The following is a 24,260-nucleotide window of genomic DNA, read 5'->3' as shown; positions in this document are numbered from 1 at the left end:
CACGACTTCTTTCCAGTACGACCGCCGAGGGATCCTCTGGTGAGTGCTTTGGGGTCCGAGAAGCCCCGACCCTGAGCAGCCCCAGCACCGAAGTTCAGCCTCCCAGCATCTCCACGATCTGCGTGGGGCCCTTCTGCTTTTTGCTGCTCACTGCGTTGTTTGGCTACTAGCCCGCTGGCTTGTGGCCTTCTTAACGACGCCCGACGACATCACTGTTGCTGGTCTGGTTGCTCCAGACTGGCCCTTGCTCCCTTCCAAGAGAGGAGCACCCCGGACCCTCCTGGTCCACTCCAGACGCCATTTTAGGTCCACCGCGTGGGCTTGAATTTGCCAAGACTTGTTGCCCCAATCCTGGGTCCAGCGACGTCGAGAGCATCATCCATCGTGGGACAGCTCGTACCTCCATCCTGGTCGCCGACAACGCCTCCTGGTCCGTGAGACTACAGAGCCCAGCGTCGCCCACTCACCTAGTCGAGGTGACTACCATCCGGTGCCCTCCTGGTGCCACCTGACTACTGGCTAGTAGTCACGAACTTGGTCCCCTCTGCTTTCAGGTGTCATCTATCTTCGATCCAGGCTTGGATCACCCGAACAATCTTCACTGGTCGCCTGCCAGCAACTCCTTTCCTTCAGGCTCCTGGTTCGTCAACGGAGAATCCCGACGTCTTTTCAGACCTATGCAGCTGCAGCCCCTGGGCTAGGTAACTTCGGCATTTCGGTGCCTCAGCATAGCCTCACTATCCAAGGGTCCAGATCCACTTTCGTTTTTGACCTACCTAGTCGGGTTCGCCCGAGAACACTAACTTTGTGAATACTAGCTTCCATAGGCTTTTTCCCGCCTTGCGCGTGAGAGTTCCCACTCTGCACGTGGCGCCCCTAGGCCTCCTGCTCCTAACCTGAGTGTTCAGTATTGTAGGCCTAGCGTTTCTAAAGCCTCTGAGAATCGTTACTTACCTGCTAGTAATTCGCATTCCACTTTTAGAGTATATGGTTTTTCGTGCCCCTCGGGCATTTGTGTAAATTGTGTGACTTAAAGTATTTTCGTAAGAGTTTTGTTGTGTGCTTAGCTCCCTGTCTCATAAAGAGCCAGGGTAGTCTTGTTATAAATAAATACACTGTTTATTTTCATAACAACTTGTGTGGTGTCCTTTCACTGGGTGTTCAAGGGGTAATGTGATAGTAAAACAGCTGGCTTAACACGCCCTCTAGAGTCTTAGCCTTAGACTGCTCGTATCCATGCTACTAGGATAGCTGGTCTATAAGGTTGACTTACAACCAATCATCAATAAGGGTTGTTTGGACTGATATATAGTGATCACTAGAATAGTGAACACTGCACATCAGACCAACTTCTCACAACGGCGATCTCTTCCGCTTCGACGGCGGCCTCGACGACGAGGATCCCCTCGACGACGATGATATCCTCGTCCTTGAGGGCGAACGGCGGTGTCGCCTCGACGGCGAGCGCCGACGCCTGGCCCGCCGACGCCGTTCACTCGACGTCGACGCCGATGCCGACGGCGACGACGAAGAAACCGTCACCGGGTTCGACGGCGGCCGGTGTACGCTCCTCGACGTCGACGGGCGACGTTTTCTCGACCCAGAGCCCTGGGGAGACCGGGAACTGGCCGTGGACCTTCCTCTCGACGTCGTGGTCGGAGCCACCGACCCAGACGGAGAGATTGGACGTTTGCTGGACTCCCTGCCCCTGGGGAGCCCCCCAGAGGCCACAGCATGGGCAGATGAAGCCCCAGCAGACCCACCTTGAGCCTTCAGCCTCCTTTCCTCGAGGCCCTGAAGTCTGATCTTCATCCTGTCCTTCAGGGTCCTGCCAGAGAAGCCTTTACAGATGTCACACTTCTCTGGAACATGGGAAGAGGGCAGGCAGAGGATACACACCTCATGAGGGTCTGACTTGGCCATCTTCCTGGAGCACTCAGGGCATTTGTCGAATAAAGAAGGCATATTCGACAGAAAAAGAGTGCAAACACCAAGAAGAAAAGTCACAAAGTACTTTAAAAGTACTCAAAACGAAATTGCAGTGAAAAAACACTAATCAACCCTAAAAAGTGAGAGCTCAATGCTCCAGGGTCCTGCTTGCAGGAGCCGGAAAAAAGAACTGAAAGTAACTGGGACCTGCAGGGCATTCTGGGATGCTGTGATGTTCTGGAAAGTTCTCTTAAAGGCACAGTATCCTGTTCTGAGCCACATAATGGCAGCCTATGGGGCTTGTCTGTCCAGGTTCTTCTCTCTATCATTCCTGAGGGATTTTGCTGGTGAAGCAAGGAAAATCTGTACAGGCTTTTGCTGTTTTGTGGATTTTATGGTGGAATTTCTAGTTGAAGTACTGGACAGTGTAGCCTTTTTAGGCTGCATTATCTGTCTTTAAATTCTCTCTTAAGTGCCTATGCATTTCTGCATTTTTTGACACTGTAAGAGATTATTTTTGATTGCTCTGGGGTCCACGCACATGGGCGGGACTATTCACTAGATTATGACTATACACAGAGATCCCCTACTACAGAAGCCTTTGTATCTGCATTTCAGTCAGCCTTCCCATGGCCTGGTGTGAGGAAGCATCCTCCCTCAATCAGGGCTGGGCTTGCAATTTGGGTGCACTCTCTGGCCAGCTGAGCCTTATTCTGCCCTGGTGAACATCACCTAGAATCACACAGTACCTTCTATGGACGTGCAGATGGTTAGGCTCACAGATGGAAAACCAGAAGGCATGCAAGAAAAGTAAACAGCGGTAGGGTGGCATGCTTGCCCAGCAGAGCAGAGACTTTCATTCACAGACTGTGATGGTAAGGAAAGGAACCATTTGTGAGGAAGATTTAAAGTGAGTAATTGGGGCAATTTTCAGAGAATGGAAACATGGGGGCAAGAGACCTCACAGAAAATCCAGGACATGACTCTGCTAATATAAACATGGATGTAGGAGAGTAGGGTCTGCAATCCTATGATCACCCAGATTTTTGCTTTTTGCTGCACTGGTTTACGACTTTCCCTGGCTGTGGGCCTGCTAATCAGACCCACAGCCTAGCTGTTCTCTCTATCCAAATTGTACTCAGGTACTGAATTGGCACTGGGCCCTCTCCAAGTCCCTGTACCCAGGGCTGAGGTGTACCCAGAAGTCTCCCAGGGGCTGAAGCATGTATTATGCCACCCCTGGGCTGACTAACTAAACTGACACAACTGGCTGCACGACAGCTGGGGCAAGGTGGTGTACTCACCCTTTGCTTTAGATATAGTATACCTATATCTAACCCTAAAATGGACACACAGATCTCCTATCAGTCACTCCTATGGCAGGCCTTAACAATCCTGAAGGCAGAGTGCTTGGAATCGTGTGAGATGGTGCTCTGGCATGAGCTGAGCCTGTCTGCGGCTTTCGGGATCCATCCCTTAGCCGTTTCCATGATATCGCATACCATATACTCTTAAGTGCATTATAATCCTCGCGGTTATATGCCAACTCTGGTATCGCTTTATCAAAACATGTCGAGTAAGGTGTCATACGAATTGGAATACTAACCCCTCGCCAATTCTGGCAACGGGGTTAGCATTCCACCCTTCTAGAGGGACACGACATGTATGTAACCCCTAACCCCGGTTAAAGTCAAACAGAGCCTCAGCTCCACAAAATGGATGCTGCCACCGAGACACAAGTCTGCCCTCCTGCTGCTGGGAGTCCTCCCAGAGCAGGAGATAAGGACAAAGGGTTTCCTGCCAGGGGCGGTGCCAGCACCGTCCCAGACAGGGTTTTGTGTATTGTAGGTAGGCAGGGCTTTAGAGGAAGGTGACTGCACGTGGCACCCCGGTGCTCACTGTGCATAGGCTGGCTGGAACCAGTTCCAGGGTCACTCCAGACCCTGTGCTGGGGAAAAGCCCGCCAAGGAAGTGGGTGTAACCACCCCCCTCCTAGTCCCACCCCTAGGGCAGGACTTAGTCGCGTGCCAGCCCCTTTTTACAGGATAAAGGTAGGAACTGGCCCCCTTCCAAATCAGATCATCTTTGAATCCTGAAACTACTTTCCACGAAAGGAACTCAAGACTTCTTCCTAAGATTTCTCCCTTGTGACTAAGGAGTAGTCACCCTGCATCCGCAGGCACCATCTTAAGAACACTGCGATCTGCTGCAAGTCTCTCCTCCGGATCAAGACTGCCCAGCTCGACGAGAACCGGCTTCCCTGGCACCTCTGACCTCTACCTACATCATCAGTCAAGCTGAGATTCGTGGGTGTGACGAGACCTCGAGGGACCGGCCATCTTCAAGACTGCACGACTTCTTTCCAGCAAGCCCGCCGAGTAATTTCCTGGTGAGTGCTTTGGGGTCCGAGAAGCCCCGACCCTGAGCAGCTCCAGCACCGAAGTGCAGCCTCCCAGCATCTCCACGATCTGCGTGGGGCCCTTCTGCTTTTTGCTGCTCACCGCGTTGTTTGGCTACTAGCCCGCTGGCTTGTGGCCTTCTGAACGACGCCCGACGACATTTCTGCTGCTGGTCTGGTTGCTCCAGGCTGGCCCTTGCTCCCTTCCAAAAGAGGAGCACCCCGGATCCTCCTGGTCCACTCAAGACGCCATTTTGAGTCCACCGCGTGGGCTTGAATTAGCCAAGGCTTGTTGCCCAATCCTGGGTAACTTCGACGCCGACAGCTTCATCCATCGTGGGACAGCTCGCCTCTCCATCCTGGTCGCCGACAACGCCTCCTGGTCCGTGAGATCTGCAGAGCCAGCATCGCCCACTCACCTAGTCGAGGTGACTCCGCCCGGTGCCATCCTGGTGCCCACTTAATCACTGGCTAGTGATTCAAGAACTTGGTCCCCTCTGCTTTCAGGTTTTCTTCTCCCTTGATCCAGGCTTGGATCCATCGAACTTTTCTTCACTGGTCGCCTGCCAGCAACTTCCTTCTTCCAGGCTCCTGGTCCGGCAACGAGATCCCCGACGTCTTTTCAGACCTATGCAGCTGCAGCCCCTGGGCTAGGTAACTTCGGCACTTCGGTGTCCCAGCATAGCCTCACTATCCTAGGGTCAGGATCCACTGTCGTTTTCTTCCTACCAGGTCGGGTTCGCCCGTGAACACTAACTTTGCCTTTACTAGCTTCCATAGACTTTGTCCCGCATCCCGCGTGAGAGTGCACACTCGGCACCCGAGTCCCCTAGGCCTCCTAGAAGTAATCTAACGATTCCCTAGTCAAGTCCTAGCGATTCCAAAGCCTATTAGTACTGTACTTACCTGCTAGTAATTTCGCATTCCACTTTTAGAGTATATGGTTTTTCGTGCCCCTCGGGCATTTGTATATAACGTGCTAACTTAAGTATTTTCGTAAGAGTTTTGTTGTGTGCCTAGCACCCTGTCCTCATAAAGAGTACAGGGTTGTTGTGATTCTAATAAATACACTGTTTATTTTCATAACACTTGTGTGGTGTCCTTTCACTGGGTGTTCAAGGGGTAATGTGATGGTAAAACAGCTGGCTTAACACGCCCTCTAGAGTCTTAGCCTTAGACTGCTCGTATCCATGCTACTAGGATAGCTGGTCTATAAGGTTGACTTACAACCAATCATCAATAAGGGTTGTTTGGACTGATATATAGTGATCACTAGAATAGTGAACACTGCACATCAGGCCAACTTCTCACATTGGTGAGCAGCGGTTGGGATTTGAGCTTGCTGTTGTTTTACCACACATGCCCTAAGAATATCTTGTGAAAGATCACATAAGTACTAAAGGTACATATAACTTAGCTTAGAATACTCTGAGTTCTACTGAACCAGCTGTTGTAGCTCCTAGGGCCTAGCACACCCTAAACTACAACTCTAGCAAGGGATCAGTAGGCAAACATATAGTGTAGGTAAGTGCACCACTTACACCTCACTAGAAAAGCATGTCTACCCAGGGAGATTCTACTGAGACTCCCCTGGTCAGTGTTGACCCTCCACAGGTCACTTCAAGATATGCAGCTCTCAGTTTCCAGGAGATGAGACAAATCTGTGTCTCCAGAAAACTGAAGCAGGGGTCTAACCCCACCATTCCCTTTTTAATAGGTCTCTTAGAGACTTATGATGCGAGAAAGCTTTCTCAGCTAGATGGGAATATGCCAGCCTTAGAGGGTACCTCTGGGGATCCAGACCTCCCCAACATTGCCAATGCAGTTGAGGAGGAGGAGGATCAGGAGGAACTCTCTGGGGATGAGGTAGACAAAGGTCTTGAGGTAGTCAGAAGGCTAACCAGGACCAACTTAGACTTACTTGGGCTAGGATCTGGGGGACCCCCAGTACTAACCCGAAGTGGGCCTAACCTTGGAGTTAGGAGAGATAGATCTCTTTCTAGGGATTCCAATAGATCTCTGCACTCTAATGCCTCTTCTCAGGGGAGAAGGAATCCTCCACAGAGGAGATTTACTTCCCCTCAGAGAAAGGAGCATGAAGCTAGGATGAGACAAGCTGAACTGAGGATTGAAAGGGAAGAAATTGCCCTGGCCAAAGAGAAGCTTGCCCTGGCAAGAGAGCAGCAGATGAGTGGGTTAGCTCCCACTGGTGGCAGCAATCTCCCAAGAGATAGAGAGAAGGGTTTAGATACTAAACACCTGACTAAAATAGTGCCCCCCTTTAAGCAAGGGGATGATATCCAGAAATGGATGGCTGCTCTGGAGAGGGCCTGCACTGTGCAGTGCATTCCCCAGAGTCAGTGGGCAGCTATACTGTGGCTCTCCTTTGATGGTAAAGGTAGAGATAAGCTCCTCACTACAAGAGTAGAGGATGCTAACAATTACCAGGTCCTGAAGAATACACTGGTTGATGGGTTTGGTTTAACCACTGAGCAGTACAGGTTGCTGTTCAGAGACACCCAGAAAACTCAGTCTCAGGACTGGTCTGACTTTGTGGATTGTGCCACTAAGGCTTTGGAGGGCTGGTTGCTGGGTAGCAAGGTTACAGATTACACAGGATTGTATAATCTAATGATGAGAGAACACATTTTAAACAATTGTCAGAACCAGTTGTTGCACCAGCACCTTGTTGATTCAGATCTGACCTCTCCCCAAGAATTGGGAAAGAAGGCAGACAAATGGGTCAGGACAAGGATCAAGCAGAACCAGAACCAGAACCAGGGTGGTCAGAAGAAAGCAGACCAGAAGGGTAATGTTAAGAATGAGCAAAATGACCAGAAGTCTTCACCAGGTCCCCAACAAACCAAAGAGGGTGGGGGTCAGGCTTCCCAGAAGAAGAAGACTCAAGAAGGCCAGTCAAAAAGGTTGTGCCAGTACTGTAAAAGTAAATCTCACTGGTTTAGTGAGTGCACCAAAAGAGGAGGACAAACTCCTGCCACTACAGCCCCTAAGGCAACTGCACCCCCTAGTACAGTCAGTAGTGGTAGTGTACCTCCCAAGGCATTAGTTGGGTTAACCTTGGGAACTGAGGGGTCTGACAACTTAGTTGGCACACTCACTCAGGCTGTCCTTGTCTGTACAGGGGATATGGATATAACCCCTGAAATAAGTCCCAATACTTTGGGCAAATACAGGCAGACACCTTTGATAAATGGCAAAATGGCTCAGGCCTATAGGGACACTTGTGCCAGTGTCACCATGGTGACACCTAACTTTGTGGACCCTGGACAGATCATGCCAGGTACTGATTTCCTGGTGACCAATGCCAGCAATGTCACTACTAGTCATAGTGTGGCAATTGTGGCTTTCTCCTGGGGTGGAGTGAAGGGACAAAAGAAAGTTGTAGTCAGTTCAGACCTCCCAGTTGATTGTTTGTTGGGCAATGATTTGGAGTCATCACAATGGTCAGAAGTGGAGCAGAGGACTCACATGGAAATGTTAGGCTTGCCAGCACATGTGCTTGCTGTGACTAGGTCACAGGCCAGAAAATGCCCCACTGAACAGGTGCTGGATCCTGAAATTATGGACCAGACACCTTCCAAGAAGAAGAGCAGTAAGGGTAAGGCTTTGCCTTCCCCCTTGCCCCAGGTTGAGGATCAAGTCTCTGAGGAGGCTGATCTGGAAGAGCTGAGGGAAACTGAGCCTAAAGAGCTTGAACTTGATCAAGTTGAGTTTCTGGGCTCAGGGGGACCCTCCAGAGCAGACCTGGGGAAGGAACAGTTGAGCTGCCCTTCCCTTGAACCCCTCAGACAGCAGGCTGCTGCTGAGGCTGCAGGGAATGCCACAGGTGCCCACAGGGTATACTGGGAAGATGGACTCCTGTACTCTGAGTCAAGAGACCCCAAGCCTGGTGCAACCAGGAGGCTGGTCATCCCCTTGTCTCTGAGAGGTTTCCTTCTCACCTTGGCCCATGAGATTCCCCTTGCAGGTCACTTAGGTCAGACAAAGACTTGGGACAGGCTTGTCTCACACTTTCACTGGCCCCATATGAATGAGAATACCAAGGAGTTTTGTCGCTCCTGTGTCACTTGCCAAGCCAGTGGTAAGTCAGGTGGCACAACAAAGGCCCCCCTCATACCACTACCTGTGGTGGGGGTTCCCTTTGAAAGAGTGGGGATTGATATTGTTGGTCCAATGGAACCCCAGACAGCATCAGGGCACAAGTTTATACTGGTGGTAGTGGATCATGCCACCAGGTATCCTGAAGCTATTCCCCTTAGGACCACTACAGCACCTGTAGTGGCAAGAGCCCTAGTTGGAGTGTTCTCCAGAGTGGGTTTCCCTAAGGAGGTTGTTTCTGACAGAGGTACAAACTTCATGTCAGGATATCTGACTGCAATGTGGAAGGAGTGTGGTGTGAACTACAAGTTCACCACACCCTACCACCCACAATGCAATGGGCTTGTTGAAAGATTCAACAGGACCCTCAAAGGGATGATTCATGGGCTACCTGAAACTCTTAGGAGAAGATGGGATGTCCTGATCCCCTGCCTCTTGTTTGCTTACAGAGAGGTCCCACAGAAAGGGGTTGGCTACAGCCCTTTTGAGCTTCTGTATGGACATCCTGTAAGAGGACCCCTGTGTTTGGTGAAGGAAGGATGGGAGAGACCTCTCAAAAAGCCTGCAACCAACATAGTGGACTATGTACTTGGTCTCCGCTCCAGGATGGCTGAGTATATGGAAAAGGCATCTAAAAACCTTGAGGCCAGCCAAGAACTTCAAAAAGCTTGGCATGACCAAAAGGCTGTTCTGACTGTGTACCAGCCAGGGCAGAAGGTGTGGGTGCTGGAGCCAGTGGCCCCAGCAGCTCTGAAAGACAAATGGTCTGGGCCCCACACCATCATTGAGCAAAAGGGAGAGGTTACCTACTTGGTGGACCTTGGAACTCCCAGGAGCCCTCTCAGAGTGCTCCATGTTAACAGGCTCAAGGCATATGTTGACAGGAAGGACATGAGCTTGCTCATGGCCACAGATGAGGGACAGGAGGAAGAGAGTGACCCTCTCCCAGACCTGCTCACTCAGAATCCTGATGATGGATCAGTTGATGGTGTTGTCTTTTGTGGCAGCCTCACTGAACATCAGCAACAGGATTGCAGGCAAGTTCTGCAATCCTACAGACATATGTTCTCTCTGACACCCAGCCAAACTGATTGGTGTACCCATGATGTTGACACTGGAGACAGTCTGCCTGTCAAGAGTAAAATCTACAGACAGCCTGATCATGTTAGAGACTGCATCAAAACTGAAGTGCAGAAAATGTTGGAGCTGGGAGTCATTGAGCCCTCAGATAGCCCTTGGGCTAGCCCAGTAGTTCTAGTGCCAAGACCTCACACCCAGGGTGGTAAGAAAGAGATGAGGTTTTGCGTAGACTACAGAGGCCTCAATGCAGTCACTAAGACTGATGCCCATCCAATACCAAGAGCAGATGAACTTATAGATAAATTGGCTTCTGCCAACTTCTTAAGTACATTTGATTTGACAGCTGGGTATTGGCAAATCAGGTTAGCTGAGGAGGCCAAACCCAAAACAGCATTTTCTACCCCTGGAGGGCATTATCAATTTGTGGTAATGCCCTTTGGACTGAAAAAATGCACCTGCCACCTTCCAAAGGTTGGTGAATCAAGTCCTCACTGGGCTGGATGACTTCTGTGCAGCTTATCTTGACGATATTGCTGTCTTTAGCTCCACCTGGGAGGATCACCTGGTCCACCTGAGGAAAGTGTTAGAGGCCCTGCAAAAGGCAGGCCTCACTATCAAGGCCACAAAGTGCCAGATAGGGCAGACACAGGTTGTATACCTGGGCCACCTTGTGGGTGGAGGCCAGGTTCAGCCCCTGGAGAGTAAGATACAGGCCATCAAGGACTGGACTCCTCCAATCACCCAGACTCAGGTTCGAGCTTTCTTGGGCCTGACTGGGTACTATAGGAAGTTTGTCAGAAATTATGGGTCCATAGTGACCCCTCTTAATGACCTGACAAGCAAAAAGATGCCAAAGAAAGTTCAGTGGACAGCAAGCTGTCAGAAAGCATTCAATGACCTAAAGCAGGCCATGTGCACAGCACCTATCCTAAAGAGTCCAGATTACTCCAAGCCATTCATTGTCCAAACAGATGCTTCTGAGTTGGGTGTGGGGGCTGTTCTGTCTCAACTGAATTTTGATGGTAATGATCAGCCTATTGCTTTCATTAGTAGGAGGTTGACACCCAGAGAGAAAAATTGGTCAGCTATTGAGAGGGAGGCCTTTGCTGTGGTCTGGGCCCTGAAGAAGCTGAGGGCCTACTTGTTTGGCACTCACTTCACCATTCAGACAGATCATAAGCCCCTCTTGTGGCTAAATCAGATGAAGGGTGAAAACCCCAAACTGCTTAGGTGGTCCATTTCCCTACAGGGGATGGATTTTACAGTGGAGCATAGACCTGGTACTGATCACAGCAATGCTGATGGGCTCTCCAGGTATTTCCACTTAGAGCAAGAAGACTCACCTGGTCAAGGTTAGTTTATTGTCCCAAAGTTTGGGGGGGGGGTCATGTAGGAGAGTAGGGTCTGCAATCCTGAAGCCCCAGCAGACCCACCTTGAGCCTTCAGCCTCCTTTCCTCGAGGCCCTGAAGTCTGATCTTCATCCTGTCCTTCAGGGTCCTGCCAGAGAAGCCTTTACAGATGTCACACTTCTCTGGAACATGGGAAGAGGGCAGGCAGAGGATACACACCTCATGAGGGTCTGACTTGGCCATCTTCCTGGAGCACTCAGGGCATTTGTCGAATAAAGAAGGCATATTCGACAGAAAAAGAGTGCAAACACCAAGAAGAAAAGTCACAAAGTACTTTAAAAGTACTCAAAACGAAATTGCAGTGAAAAAACACTAATCAACCCTAAAAAGTGAGAGCTCAATGCTCCAGGGTCCTGCTTGCAGGAGCCGGAAAAAAGAACTGAAAGTAACTGGGACCTGCAGGGCATTCTGGGATGCTGTGATGTTCTGGAAAGTTCTCTTAAAGGCACAGTATCCTGTTCTGAGCCACATAATGGCAGCCTATGGGGCTTGTCTGTCCAGGTTCTTCTCTCTATCATTCCTGAGGGATTTTGCTGGTGAAGCAAGGAAAATCTGTACAGGCTTTTGCTGTTTTGTGCATTTTATGGTGGAATTTCTAGTTGAAGTACTGGACAGTGTAGCCTTTTTAGGCTGCATTATCTGTCTTTAAATTCTCTCTTAAGTGCCTATGCATTTCTGCATTTTTTGACACTGTAAGAGATTATTTTTGATTGCTCTGGGGTCCACGCACATGGGCGGGACTATTCACTAGATTATGACTATACACAGAGATCCCCTACTACAGAAGCCTTTGTATCTGCATTTCAGTCAGCCTTCCCATGGCCTGGTGTGAGGAAGCATCCTCCCTCAATCAGGGCTGGGCTTGCAATTTGGGTGCACTCTCTGGCCAGCTGAGCCTTATTCTGCCCTGGTGAACATCACCTAGAATCACACAGTACCTTCTATGGACGTGCAGATGGTTAGGCTCACAGATGGAAAACCAGAAGGCATGCAAGAAAAGTAAACAGCGGTAGGGTGGCATGCTTGCCCAGCAGAGCAGAGACTTTCATTCACAGACTGTGATGGTAAGGAAAGGAACCATTTGTGAGGAAGATTTAAAGTGAGTAATTGGGGCAATTTTCAGAGAATGGAAACATGGGGGCAAGAGACCTCACAGAAAATCCAGGACATGACTCTGCTAATATAAACATGGACTATGGTTGTTTGATGCAGGCTTTCCTAGAAGAAGTGATATTGTCCTGTCTTACATTCAAGCTAACTTCTCCACCTCTTTGTTTGTGTTCCACCTTTCCATAGGTAACGTCAGCAGCGAGGTAACTGGGCCGTGCCGAGATGGACATTACCAGCAGTACTGTGGAGCCTAACACAACCGCACATCCGCACGCCTTCCCGCATCAGACCCTGGAGGGCGGTGATATTGCGGTTCTGGTCTTGTACTTTGTGTTTGTCATGGCAGTTGGACTCTGGGTAAGGCTTAAGACCCTCAAGCCCATTGGTCACTTATATACAGACGTTTCCTCATTTGTGAATGACTATGAAAAGTTGATACTGTTAGCGGAGTCAGAAACAGGCAGGTCAGGCTTAGCGGGTTCAACTGACCTTTTTTTACACTTCTTTTTTATTATTTCCATGCAGTCACACCAACACAACCCTTGTTCTTACAATGATATACATTTTCCTTGAATTCATAATCTCCATATTTCAGTTACATAATAGATTGACATTGTGCAGTAAGTGATATGTTTTGTAATACTATGTAATGAAAGTGTAGCCACCAAGAACCCCACATTTTTTTGCGGCACCCTCGCGTCTTATATGTGGTTTGTTCAGCTTTGGCCCATTTCTTTAAGTCACTTTTGAAAGGGGGGAGCTTCATCTTATCCCCAGTAGCCTGCGTGCAATATCTGTTGGTTGTTAACGTACCTATTGTAATCCATATACAAGAATATCTAGGTCCCCAAGTCCCTTTATGCTCCCCAAAATTGCCAGTTTAGGATCCAAAGCGATGGGTCTCCCTTTCAGTTCCCATAGCCTAGGGTGTACTTGAATCCGGTACCCATTTATGGCGGGTTCATATTGTGTGTTATAAAAGTCTGTCACTGTGATGCTTCGTAAACGAGGTGGTGGCTGTAGCTCTTAATCATTTTCCAGAATCTCTCTCGGTTGTAATAGACCATGTGGAAGTATTTAAACTGACTCAGCCGGAAGTGGGATGATATTGCAAAGGAGAGTGAGGTCATTTTGGCACCTGTACAGTCCTCATTTTCCAGGGTGCCCAGATCCACTTCCCATTAAGCACCCAAGTCTTTTATAAGGTCAGAGATATTTTGTGCTCTAACGGGTTGAATTCTGGGATTGCTTGTGGTGCTTTCACATTTATTTCCAGTGCATGACTCAGCTGTAAGTAACTGTGTGTCAAAATGCTTACAAAAAGTGCAGGATTAAAGTCGGCTGAGGATGACTGGCAGGAGCTATCAGCGAAGTCCCACACGGAGCTAAGTAGTAGGCCATTGGGAGGGTTCCATATCTATCTAGTCAAACGATACAGACTAATACCTCTAAAGGCATACAAATATGGACGCTTGAAAGGGACAGGGTCCTTAAATTGCAGACTATGTCATTATAAACTCGAATCACTACTGCATGTAGTAGGACCGATATATAGTTAACATCTAGATTTTTGAAATTCCTGAAGGGCGCTTACAAAGTCATCAGTAGGAACACTTTGCCTGTATAGAATCTCAAATCCCGCCCTTATTATGTTTAAATATAGAATCATAACCCCATTCTGGTTTTATTATCGCTATAATAACAGATGTATGCTTAGGGGGGTATTTTTCAAGCAATCTGGAACCTTAATCTATGTAAACACAGCACTATATCCCCATTCTGTGTTTTTTCCCCAACAATAAGAGATGTATCTTCTAGAGGGGATTATGCACTGTCACTACATAGGATAAGAGTACACCTGTAGAACAAAGCCATTGCCTCTTTGTTTCAACACTTTACATATCTGTCTCCAATTGACCCTGGTAGTCGATCAGGGCTACAGTATTGGATATATTTTGGCGAAAGTAGGATGAGACAGTCCAGGGCTTTATATATTCATCATAAATGAGCAGCTATGGGATAATTTTGCACATTGATTTTTGACTATAATGTTGGAATGAATTGGTTTTAAAAGGCAATGTTTTAATTATGTTTTTTCTCTGAATGATGTATATGCCATGTTGAATATTTTATGCTGTTTTAATATTCTAAATTGTTATGGTTTTAAAGAACTAAAAACAATAACATTTATTACTTACTTACTGTAAGTAAGGAAAAAACCTGGATTTGTGGAAAGTAAATTCCAGCGCTAACAGCGCCAATAATTTCATATGGGTTCACTCCTAAATATCCCCCTGAGTTGATGTACCAATCAAATCCAAGGGTCTGAAACAATCCAGCGGGGGGACACATGCTAGCCACATTCCATGCCATTCAGGGTCTTGTTTGTGGGCTTTCCTTTCCATCCATCCAACCTGTCAAATGAATGGTGCTAGCAGAGTAATGGGATTCTAGTGACAATGGGTAGCATGTTCAGGATGATGTTTTCATATATTATGTCAGGTAGTCCTATTTTTTTCAAATCAAGCAGTTTTCTATCTAATAGTTGGATTGTCTTTATCGCTACACATCTAATAACTAGTGCGGATCAGGTGAGTTACCCAATATTTGGACAGGGTGTCAGCTAACCCAAAGCCTCTGTCATACGGTGGTTGTGCGAACTCTTGAAATGAGACTCTTGGAGTACTGCCAGCAGATATCTGGTTGGTCAACAGAGATTGTAACCAGGTAAAGAAAGTGGGTGTGGGTGGCGTTGGTTCTTAAGTGGGTAATTTTGCAATTTGTATAGGATGTAGGGAGAGCAATCATTTTTAAAAATGCACCATTGCCAATAAAGGATAATGGTAGGGCACTCCATAGTTCTATGCCACGTTTTACTCGGTGCATTAAGGGGGTGATGTTTAGATTCCAGAAGACCTATGGATCTCTATGAATGGTCTGGCCTAGGTACTTTAAATGGTCCCTAACCTGGCGCAATCTCTTTATGCGTGCAGTCTCTGGTTGTGTACCTTGAATTGGGACTTACGTAGACTTTTTCCAAGTTTACCCTGAGCCCAGAGGTGTCTCCCCATGCTTGCAGCATTGTATTACTCTTGGTATCATGCTGTCTGGTTTGTGGACATAGAGAAGCATGTCATCAGCATAAAGGGATACTCTATGCTTGTATTCAATCTCCCAGCAGAATCCCTATACCTGTACATCTTACCTTAGTTCTGACTTTTTTAATGTAATGTTTGGTGTGCTTGAGTACTAATATATGATGTTTTACTACAGCAAAACTGTTCATTGCGTCGCTTTTTAATATGATGATGCATTGATTGAACAGTATTAAAAAGAAATCATGCATGAATTGATACTTGTACAAACTAGTGATCTATTTATAGTTTTGGTGAGGGATTTTTCATCTTCCCCAGGCAAACAGGAGTTAACTGATTAAAAAACAGGGCAAATGCAACTTAATGAAATAACATTTTTTTAAAAGATGGCGGTCAGGATGGTCATATCCCCACCCAAAACAATGTAATTCTATTATGTTGTGGTATATAGCCCGCTGAAACAGTAGCACTTGATACACACAGATCTTTGCGAGGGACCTTTTGGTAGACAGTCTGCCAAAGTTCACATCAGATCATCGAATTTAGACCAACAAACAAATAGCTGGGTGCCCTAGCATGTTGCGGACAGTTCACTAGTCTTTTTCGGCCACTCTATCCATGGCGGTCTTTCACATCGCTGACACTGCCGGACATCTTAGCATATCAGCCACACAAGGTCGGGTGCATGAATGACCGCCATTTGAAACACGTGGAAAAGATTGCCGAGCCAGTGAATTTTAAAACAGTGGCAGAGCACCCAATTGGTTTATTTTTGTTAGAGCAGATAACTGCCAAAAGCACAGGTTGTGAAGCCACCAGTGTAATGGCTGAGTCTCTGTTACCACCCTCCCATACCTCAACCCAGTTGCAATCTTTTTTGTGGCTACCGCCCTGTCCTTCCCTGCTGGGGCTATGAGGGTTGCTTACACCAACAGTGATCCATAAATATCAAAACATTCATCTGGTCTATGGACACCACACCCATTTACGAGATGGAGGGTGTTACTCATACTGTTCCTTACGCAATCATGACACGTCAATGAAAACTGACCACAACTGCCGTTAGCTGCTATTATCTACAAAACACTCAAAACTTTCAACACACGTGTATCTATTCAGAACAACATAATCCTTGTAAACGTTATCCAAACTGGACAGATGACATAAGTTTGGTACCAAACTCCAACCCCCTTGAGTCCCAATATGAAGTCTGCATTGAGCAATGAAGGTGGAGGAAAGCCTTGATGGCTGCTTGGCAGATGTCAGAAATGTAAACTTTTTATACATCTGCAAAGAGAATGACTTTTCTCTGGTTGATATACACTGCACACGAGTTTCTTATTAGAGTTTGCATTCATATTAAAAATCACCATTCACTCCCATCTTCTGAGAGAGGGACTGTGGGAATGATGCCAGCCTTAGGTTTGTCAAAGTTCAGAAAATTCAGAGCACCAAAATTCACCAGGTGGGCCAAAATAAATACTATCGCATGTCAGATATCTATTACATTGAAAACCACTTCTTAGGGGAAATAAATGCCATCGACTGTCAGATATCTAATGCACTGAAAACCACTTCTCATGAGAAGATGGATCCAGAAACATAGAAGAAAGGTCAATCTGCTTTTTCTTATCAACAGCAGGGCACATCACATACAAAAAGTAAGGACCAACAGGATGACTAACCCGTCCAGAAAGAATCTCAGATATGGAAGAGCACTATGTAGCGAGCCCAGTTTGCCCAACAAGTTTGCTGATGTCACTCCCACCAGAAATAGGACCATTAACAAAACTAACCCTAGTCAAACACTCTACAGGGGCTCAAAAGGCATTAAGAACTCTGCATGATCTTGAAATGGTACCAGGGCCATTGATACTGGCCTGACTAATAAACAAGGCATATGGAGGAAAACATAAGGTTCAACTGAAGACAGACTAATCCAAATTTTCCAAAAAAACCTTTATGGTGCAGCACTGAAACTTCTGTTGAGCTGAAGATAGACCCCCCAAATAAAACTTGCTGGAGTAAGAAACAAGTTACTTACCTGTAACTCCAGTATTGGTAACTTTCATAGATTCCCATTGCTTGTATCATTCCCTGTCGTCGGAATGGGAGCCTCGGTAATTATATATATATATATATATACCTAGGTAAATACACCCTAATAGGTGCAAAAAAGTAAAAAATTAGGCCTAGGCCTTCATTACATTTTGTAACCTATAGGTGTCCTTATGTAAAAAGACCCAAACTTACACTAGCAACCAATCAGATTAGCCTCACCCTGTGGAACCTTCCTGAGAAAGCTCAGAGCCTCAGATTTTCGTAGCCGTTGCCTTGCCACCGAATCACCTAGACCAAGAGTGAGCTTTCCCAGGGGAGGAGGGTGGGCGCATGGGAATCTATGAAAGTTACCAATACTGGAGAACTAAAGTTACAGGTAAGTAACTTGTTTCTTACTCCAGTATTGGAACTTTCATAGATTCCCATTGCTTGTATCAGAGTAGATAGCAGTTAGCCTGCCTCAAACATTTCGTTCCTAGTTACTCATTATCATCAACAAATGATACCACATATCATCATAAATATAAATTAGTAACCATAGCATAATAAACGAAATGTGAGAAAAAACACAGGAAGGAGGGAAGAGAGGAAAGCTCACCTCTTACTGGAAGAGATTTTTAAGGACAGCTTGACCAACAGCCGAATCCCCCTTTGCAGCCGCGTCCAGGCAGTAGTGTCTCGTGAATGAGTGAGTACTGCTCCATGTGGCCGCTCTGCAAATACCCTTTATCGATACTCCTGCAAACAGTGCTGTAGACGAAGAGATCGATCTTGTGGAGTGTGCCTTCACCTGTCCTTCCAACGGTTTGCCTGCCGCTTGGTGGCAGAAACGGATTGCACTCGATATCCATCTAGAAATCCCTTGTTTTGACAACGGAAATCCTTTCCTTGGGGCTCCAAAGGCAACAAACAGCTGGGGCGTCTTCCGAAATCCAGCTGTGCGTTGAAGATAGAACTTTAAACATCTCTGAACGTCCAGAGAATGAAGTGTCCTCTCAGCCTGGGTTGAGGGCCGAGGAAAAAAAGAATGCAGTACCACCGGTTCATTAAGATGAAATTCTGTCGGTACCTTCGGAATGAATTTGGGGTTCATCCGGAGGATCAATGTATCGTTCTTGAACTGTAAGTAAGGTTCTTTGATCGTCAAAGCCTGAAGTTCTCCCACTCTCCTTGCCGAGGTGAGTGCCAGCAGAAGCGCCACCTTCCATGATAGGAACTTTAATTCTGCCTTATGTATTGGCTCAAATGGCGACCTCATCAGCTGAGCCAGGACTACATTCAGATGCCAAACCGGGGGTGGAGGCCGAACTGGCGGAAACACTCTAAACAGTCCTTTAAGAAATTGCTTTATCACTCTTGCTGATAACAGAGAAGGACCAGATCTTGTTCGCCTATATCTGGAAATAGCTGCCAAGTGGACCTTGATGGAAGCATGAGCCAGACCTGCCTGAGCCAAAGAAAGAATGTATGGTAAGAGTTGATGTGGAGCTGATGAGAATGGCTGTACTCCTTCTCTCTGGCACCATACACAAAACCTTTTCCACTTAGATCTATATGTTTTATTAGTGCTAGGAGCTCTTGCTTGTGCTAATATGTTCCTGTATTCCTCCGGAATGTCTAGATCCTTAAACTCTCTGTGTTCAGGAGCCATGCTGTTAACTGAAGCGAGCTCGGGTTCGGGTGAAGGACCTGGCCGTTGGACATAGATAGAAGAGTCTGGTTGGAGTGAAGCTGAATGGGCTGTTCCTCCGACAGAAGAAGCAACTCCGTGAACCAGAACTGGCGAGCCCAGGCGGGCGCAATCAGTATCATCCTGCACCTGTCCATCTTGAGTTTCTTGAGGAACCGAGGAATGAGGGGAAATGGTGGAAAGGCGTAAACAAATGCGCCGGACCAAGACATCAAAAGGGCATTCCCCAGCGATCCTCGATGGTGTTCCCTGCTTGCGTAACACCGGCATTTCTTGTTGACCGGAGTGGCAAACAGGTCGATCGCTGGGGTCCCCCAGCGGGAGAAGATGTCCTTGACCACTGCGTCGTCCAATTCCCACTCGTGTGAGACTGCCTTCAGGCGACTTAGCGTATCCGCCTTCGTGTTGCATACTCCTGGAAGGTGTTCCACCATGAGCCTGATGTTCTGCGAGATTGCCCATTCCCATAGCAGCTGGGCCTCCTGAGAAAGCAGTGGCGATTTTGTGCCTCCCTGCTTGTTGATGTAATGCATTGCGGTGGTGTTGTCCGTACGCACTAGAATGGCCCAATTTGAAATCCTTGGAAGGAAAGCCAACATTGCCCATCGAATAGCTCTCAGCTCCAGAACATTGATATGTAAGCGACGTTCTCCTGGCGTCCAGTGTCCACTTACTTGAAGATCCTGCATGACCGCTCCCCAACCCTGAAGGGAGGCGTCTGTTGTAATGACGCGAGGAGCTGGCGCCACTCTGAAACTGAGACCCACCGAGAGGTGAGATCCTCTCATCCACCATGAAACTGACTGTTTCATCCGCTGGGTGACAGTTACCCTGTCGTTGAAGGACCCTTCCACCTGCCTCCACTGAAGGTCCAGTTCCTCTTGCAAGGGGCGCATTCGCAGCCTGCAGTGCGGAATCAATTGAATACAGGAGGAAATCGACCCTAGAAGAGATATGTACCTCCTGACTGTCATCCAACTTCTCTTTTGTAATCGAGCGGCTGAAGACATGAGTTTCATTTGTCTCTCTTCCGATGGGAAGGCTTTGCACACCTGAGTATCGAGTATTGCTCCCAGGAACTTTACTGAACATGCTGGTTGAAGAACCGATTTTTCTCTGTTGAGTTGTAAACCCAGGTGAGTGAAGAGATTCAAACATGTCTCCACCGCCTCTGAGGCTGCTTGTAAACTTGGTGCCTTCAGCAGCCAGTCGTCTAAGTACGGGAATACTTCCAGCGACTGTCTTCTCAGAAAAGCCGCTACAGGGGCCAGCACCTTCGTGAATATCCGGGGTGCGGATCTTAATCCGAATGGGAGCACCATGAACTGGAAGTGACTCTTGCCTACTGTGAAGCGAAGGAAACGTCTGTGAGCTGGGTGGATCGGGACATGAAAATAGGCATCTTCCTGATCTAACGTAGCCATGAAGTCGCCTGGATTCAAGAGGCGCAATATGTCCTGGAGTGAAATCATCCGAAACGACAGTTTCACGAGATAGGTATTGAGCTCTCTTAAATCCAGGATTGGACGCCACTTGTCCTTTGCTTTGCGGATCAGAAAAAATCGTGAATAGAAACCTTCTCCTCTTTGTGATAGGGGAACACGTTGGATCGCCCCTTTCCGAAGCATTTGTTGAGCTTCCAACTGCAGAAGGTTTAGATGTTTGTTTCGAAGTAGTGGCGTGGGGAGCTCTTGTAGGTGGAAATTCCTGGAATTCTAGCGTATGCCCATGTTGGATGATATTCAATACCCACTGATCCGATGTTATTTCTTCCCAGCTGCTCAGATGTTGAGTTATCTCTTTTGTAATCGAGCGGCTGAAGACATGAGTTTCATTTGTCTCTCTTCCGATGGGAAGGCTTTGCACACCTGAGTATCGAGTATTGCTCCCAGGAACTTTACTGAACATGCTGGTTGAAGAACCGATTTTTCTCTGTTGAGTTGTAAACCCAGGTGAGTGAAGAGATTCAAACATGTCTCCACCGCCTCTGACGCTGCTTGTAAACTTGGTGCCTTCAGCAGCCAGTCGTCTAAGTACGGGAATACTTCCAGCGACTGTCTTCTCAGAAAAGCCGCTACAGGGGCCAGCACCTTCGTGAATATCCGGGGTGCGGATCTTAATCCGAATGGGAGCACCATGAACTGGAAGTGACTCTTGCCTACTGTGAAGCGAAGGAAACGTCTGTGAGCTGGGTGGATCGGGACATGAAAATAGGCATCTTCCTGGTCTAACGTAGCCATGAAGTCGACTGGATTCAAGAGGCGCAATATGTCCTGGAGTGAAATCATCCGAAACAACAGTTTCACGAGATAGATATTGAGCTCCCTTAAATCCAGGATTGGACGCCACTTGTCCTTTGCTTTGCGGATCAGAAAAAATCGTGAATAGAAACCTTCTCCTCTTTGTGATAGGGGAACACGTTGGATCGCCCCTTTCCGAAGCATTTGTTGAGCTTCCAACTGCAGAAGGTTTAGATGTTTCAAAGTAGTGGCGTGGGGAGCTCTTGTAGGTGGAAATTCCTGGAATTCTAGCGTATGCCCATGTTGGATGATATTCAATACCCACTGATCCGATGTTATTTCTTCCCAGCTGCTCAGATGTTGAGTTATCCTGCCGCCCACTGGAGAACCATGGAGCGGAGGAACAGTTGGCAGAGTCAGGAGGCCGCTATTGACGCTTGCTAGCGTCCTTGCCCTGACGCCCTTGACGTCCACGAGAACTCTGACGAGAGAAAGACTGAGATTGTGACTGCCTCTGATAATACTGATTGCCATACTGAGGTCTGTACGACTGTGACTGCTGAGAGTACCGTTGTTGCTGATAGCCACCTCTTGGCGAAGTGAAGCCTCTTCCTCGTGCTCCACGGAACGGTGTCTTCCTATATTGTAGGGTACCAAGAGCCCTAGCAGTCTCTGTATCCTTCTTTATCCCCTGCAGGGTGTCATCGACATGTTTTCCAAATAACATGTCCCCATCAAAGGGTAAGTCAAGAATCTTATTTTGAACTTCCGGCCGGAAGTAAGTTGCTCGCAGCCAACCCTGCCGTCTAAGAACTGCTGCGCTACCCAGAGCACGGAACGAAGTGGTTGCGATGTCCATCGCGCAGTCAATCATTTCTGAAGAAGAACGTTGGCCTTCTTCAAGAAGTTTCAGTGCTTCGGCCTTAGGGTCATCTTCCAGTAGGTCGATATATGCCGCGACATCACTCCACATCTGGCGGTCGTACCTCGCCAGAATAGCTAATGCATTGGCCGCCCGGACCAGCAAGCTCGCCATTGATGAAAAAACGCTTCCCAGCGTTGTCCAACCTTCTACCCTTCTTGTCTGGTGGAGTTGTGAGGGTGGCTGAAGGATTCCGCGATCTTTTCTGCGCTGCTTGCGATATGACTGAGTCCGGTCTTGGTTGTCCAATCAAGCAGGCAGGACTGTCATCAGGAGCTTTGTACTTCTTTTCTAGGCGCGGTAGAGTTGGAATAACCGTCGCTGGGGCTTGCATTACTTTCTTTCCTTCTTCCCATATGTGCTCTACAATGGGAATCGAACGCACTGCCTTACGGTAAGCCTCTTTAAAATCATATAAAAAACAATCCGTAGATGTTGTAGGCATTGCCAGCTTGAAGCGTGCCGTGGCTCTCTCCATTAAGTTGAAGAAACCTCCTACATCCGCAGGAGGTGAATCTATCGGGTCCGGCACCGGAGCAGCCGAATCCGGAACAATATACTGATTCCATTCACTATCCGGGTTTTGATCACGATTGTCACCTGCTCCATCCTCATCTGAAGTGTCATCCTGGTCCGGTGTTTGCCGATGACATTCCCCCTCTTCTTCCACATGTGCCGGGGGCACCGACTGAGTCGACACCACCTCTGGCTGAACATGCGCCTGACCTTCCACTGGTCGCGACACCTTTCTGCCCCTATATTCCTCCAGCATAGCCCGTAAGTCCGTCAAAAGGCTCATGGGCATAGAAACCATGCCCGGCTGTACTTGGGCTTCCTGATATGCGACTTGAGTTTGCTGTCGCTGCTCTTGCTGGCCATAATACCCATCTTCGTCATCAGACTCATGGTACTTAAGATGCAACTGCGATGGACTATAAGCATCCCCATACATCTCATTCTCCTCTTCAGAATAGTCCTGTTATTCCAATACCAGGGCTGGGGGGAATGGGGTCACCTTTCTAGGTGATGTCATGTCAGGTGTTATCCTCCTTTTCCTTGGGACTGCCGTCGACGGCGTTATAAACGAGTCCACATTATCCGGTGCCATCGTCGACGGGGCCGTCGACGGGACCGTCGACGAGATCATCTTTGTCGTCGACTGATTCGCCATCGTCGACGGGATCGTTGACGGCATCGTCATCGTCGACGAGATTGCCATCGTCGACGTGATTGCCACCGACGAGGTGGTTACCGTCGACGTAGTGATCGTCGTCGCCGCCGTCGTCGACATATTCTTCGTCGATGGCATCGTCGTCGAAGTTGTCGTCGTCGTCGTCTTCGTGGGATGGCTCGTCGACGGTTGAGGAGACAAAGTCACTGAAGAGGCCTTAGAGCTTTTCTTAACCACTGTTGAAGCCTCTACAGATGGTCTCTTGAAGGACTTAGAAAGTTTATCTTGATGTGAAGGCCCAGCCGAGCCCTCATCAAGTTTTGCCTTCTGCACCTGAGGTGCTTGCCTTTCCCTCTCCTTTACACTTCCGTGAGGAGATTCGCCAGGCTCGGGCTTGCCAGACCTATCAGAGGTCCCACGCACAGCCTTAGAGGGGGGTTCAGATGATACCTCCACAGATGATCTACCCCTCTTCAGAGATGTCTTGGAAGACGTCGACCTGGCATCCTCCTGATCACTGGAAACCACAACTTCTTTCTTTTCCAACTTCCTGAGCCAAATTAGTAATCTTCCCTCACGGTCCCGGAGGGTCTTAACAGACATCATCCTGCATAGTTTACATTCCTCTGCCTTATGGTCAGGATATAAACAATATATACAGTCTTTGTGCTTGTCTTCTGCATAAAGCCGTTTTTTACCACAACTGGCACAAGACCTGAACAGGCTCTTCTTTTCCTTATCAGCCATAGTTGAAACTTAAACAAATCCTCACAGAAAAACTGTGTAAATAATACCTCAAAGTAGAAGTTAGAGCAGAGCTCTAAGGAGACTCCCTGTCACCAACGAAGCGGTAGAAAATCTGAGGCTCTGAGCTTTCCCAGGAAGGTTCCACAGGGTGAGGCTAATCTGATTGGTTGCTAGTGTAAGTTTGGGTCTTTTTACATAAGGACACCTATAGGTTACAAAATGTAATGAGGCCTAGGCCTAATTTTTTACTTTTTTGCACCTATTAGGGTGTATTTACCTAGGTATATA

At 47.8% G+C, this 24,260-nt stretch overlaps 1 protein-coding gene and 1 long non-coding RNA gene across 3 annotated transcripts in view; one reads left to right on the top strand and one right to left on the bottom strand.

The window, feature by feature from the left end:
- Positions 1-24,260, bottom strand: part of LOC144785945 (uncharacterized) — a 352,963-nt gene that overhangs the window by 164,028 nt on the left and 164,675 nt on the right. The window lies entirely within an intron of this gene.
- Positions 1-24,260, top strand: part of SLC5A11 (solute carrier family 5 member 11) — a 230,172-nt gene that overhangs the window by 67,172 nt on the left and 138,740 nt on the right. The window contains exon 2 of the mRNA XM_078664831.1: positions 12,233-12,403. Within this exon, the coding sequence (XP_078520957.1) occupies positions 12,269-12,403 (135 nt within the window). The 5' untranslated portion in view covers positions 12,233-12,268. The remainder of the gene's footprint in view (positions 1-12,232; positions 12,404-24,260) is intronic.

This window comes from Lissotriton helveticus, chromosome 10 (assembly GCF_964261635.1).
Source record: "Lissotriton helveticus chromosome 10, aLisHel1.1, whole genome shotgun sequence".
In the NCBI taxonomy this organism is placed as follows: domain Eukaryota; kingdom Metazoa; phylum Chordata; class Amphibia; order Caudata; family Salamandridae; genus Lissotriton; species Lissotriton helveticus.
This window is presented reverse-complemented; position numbering and strand designations above follow the sequence as displayed.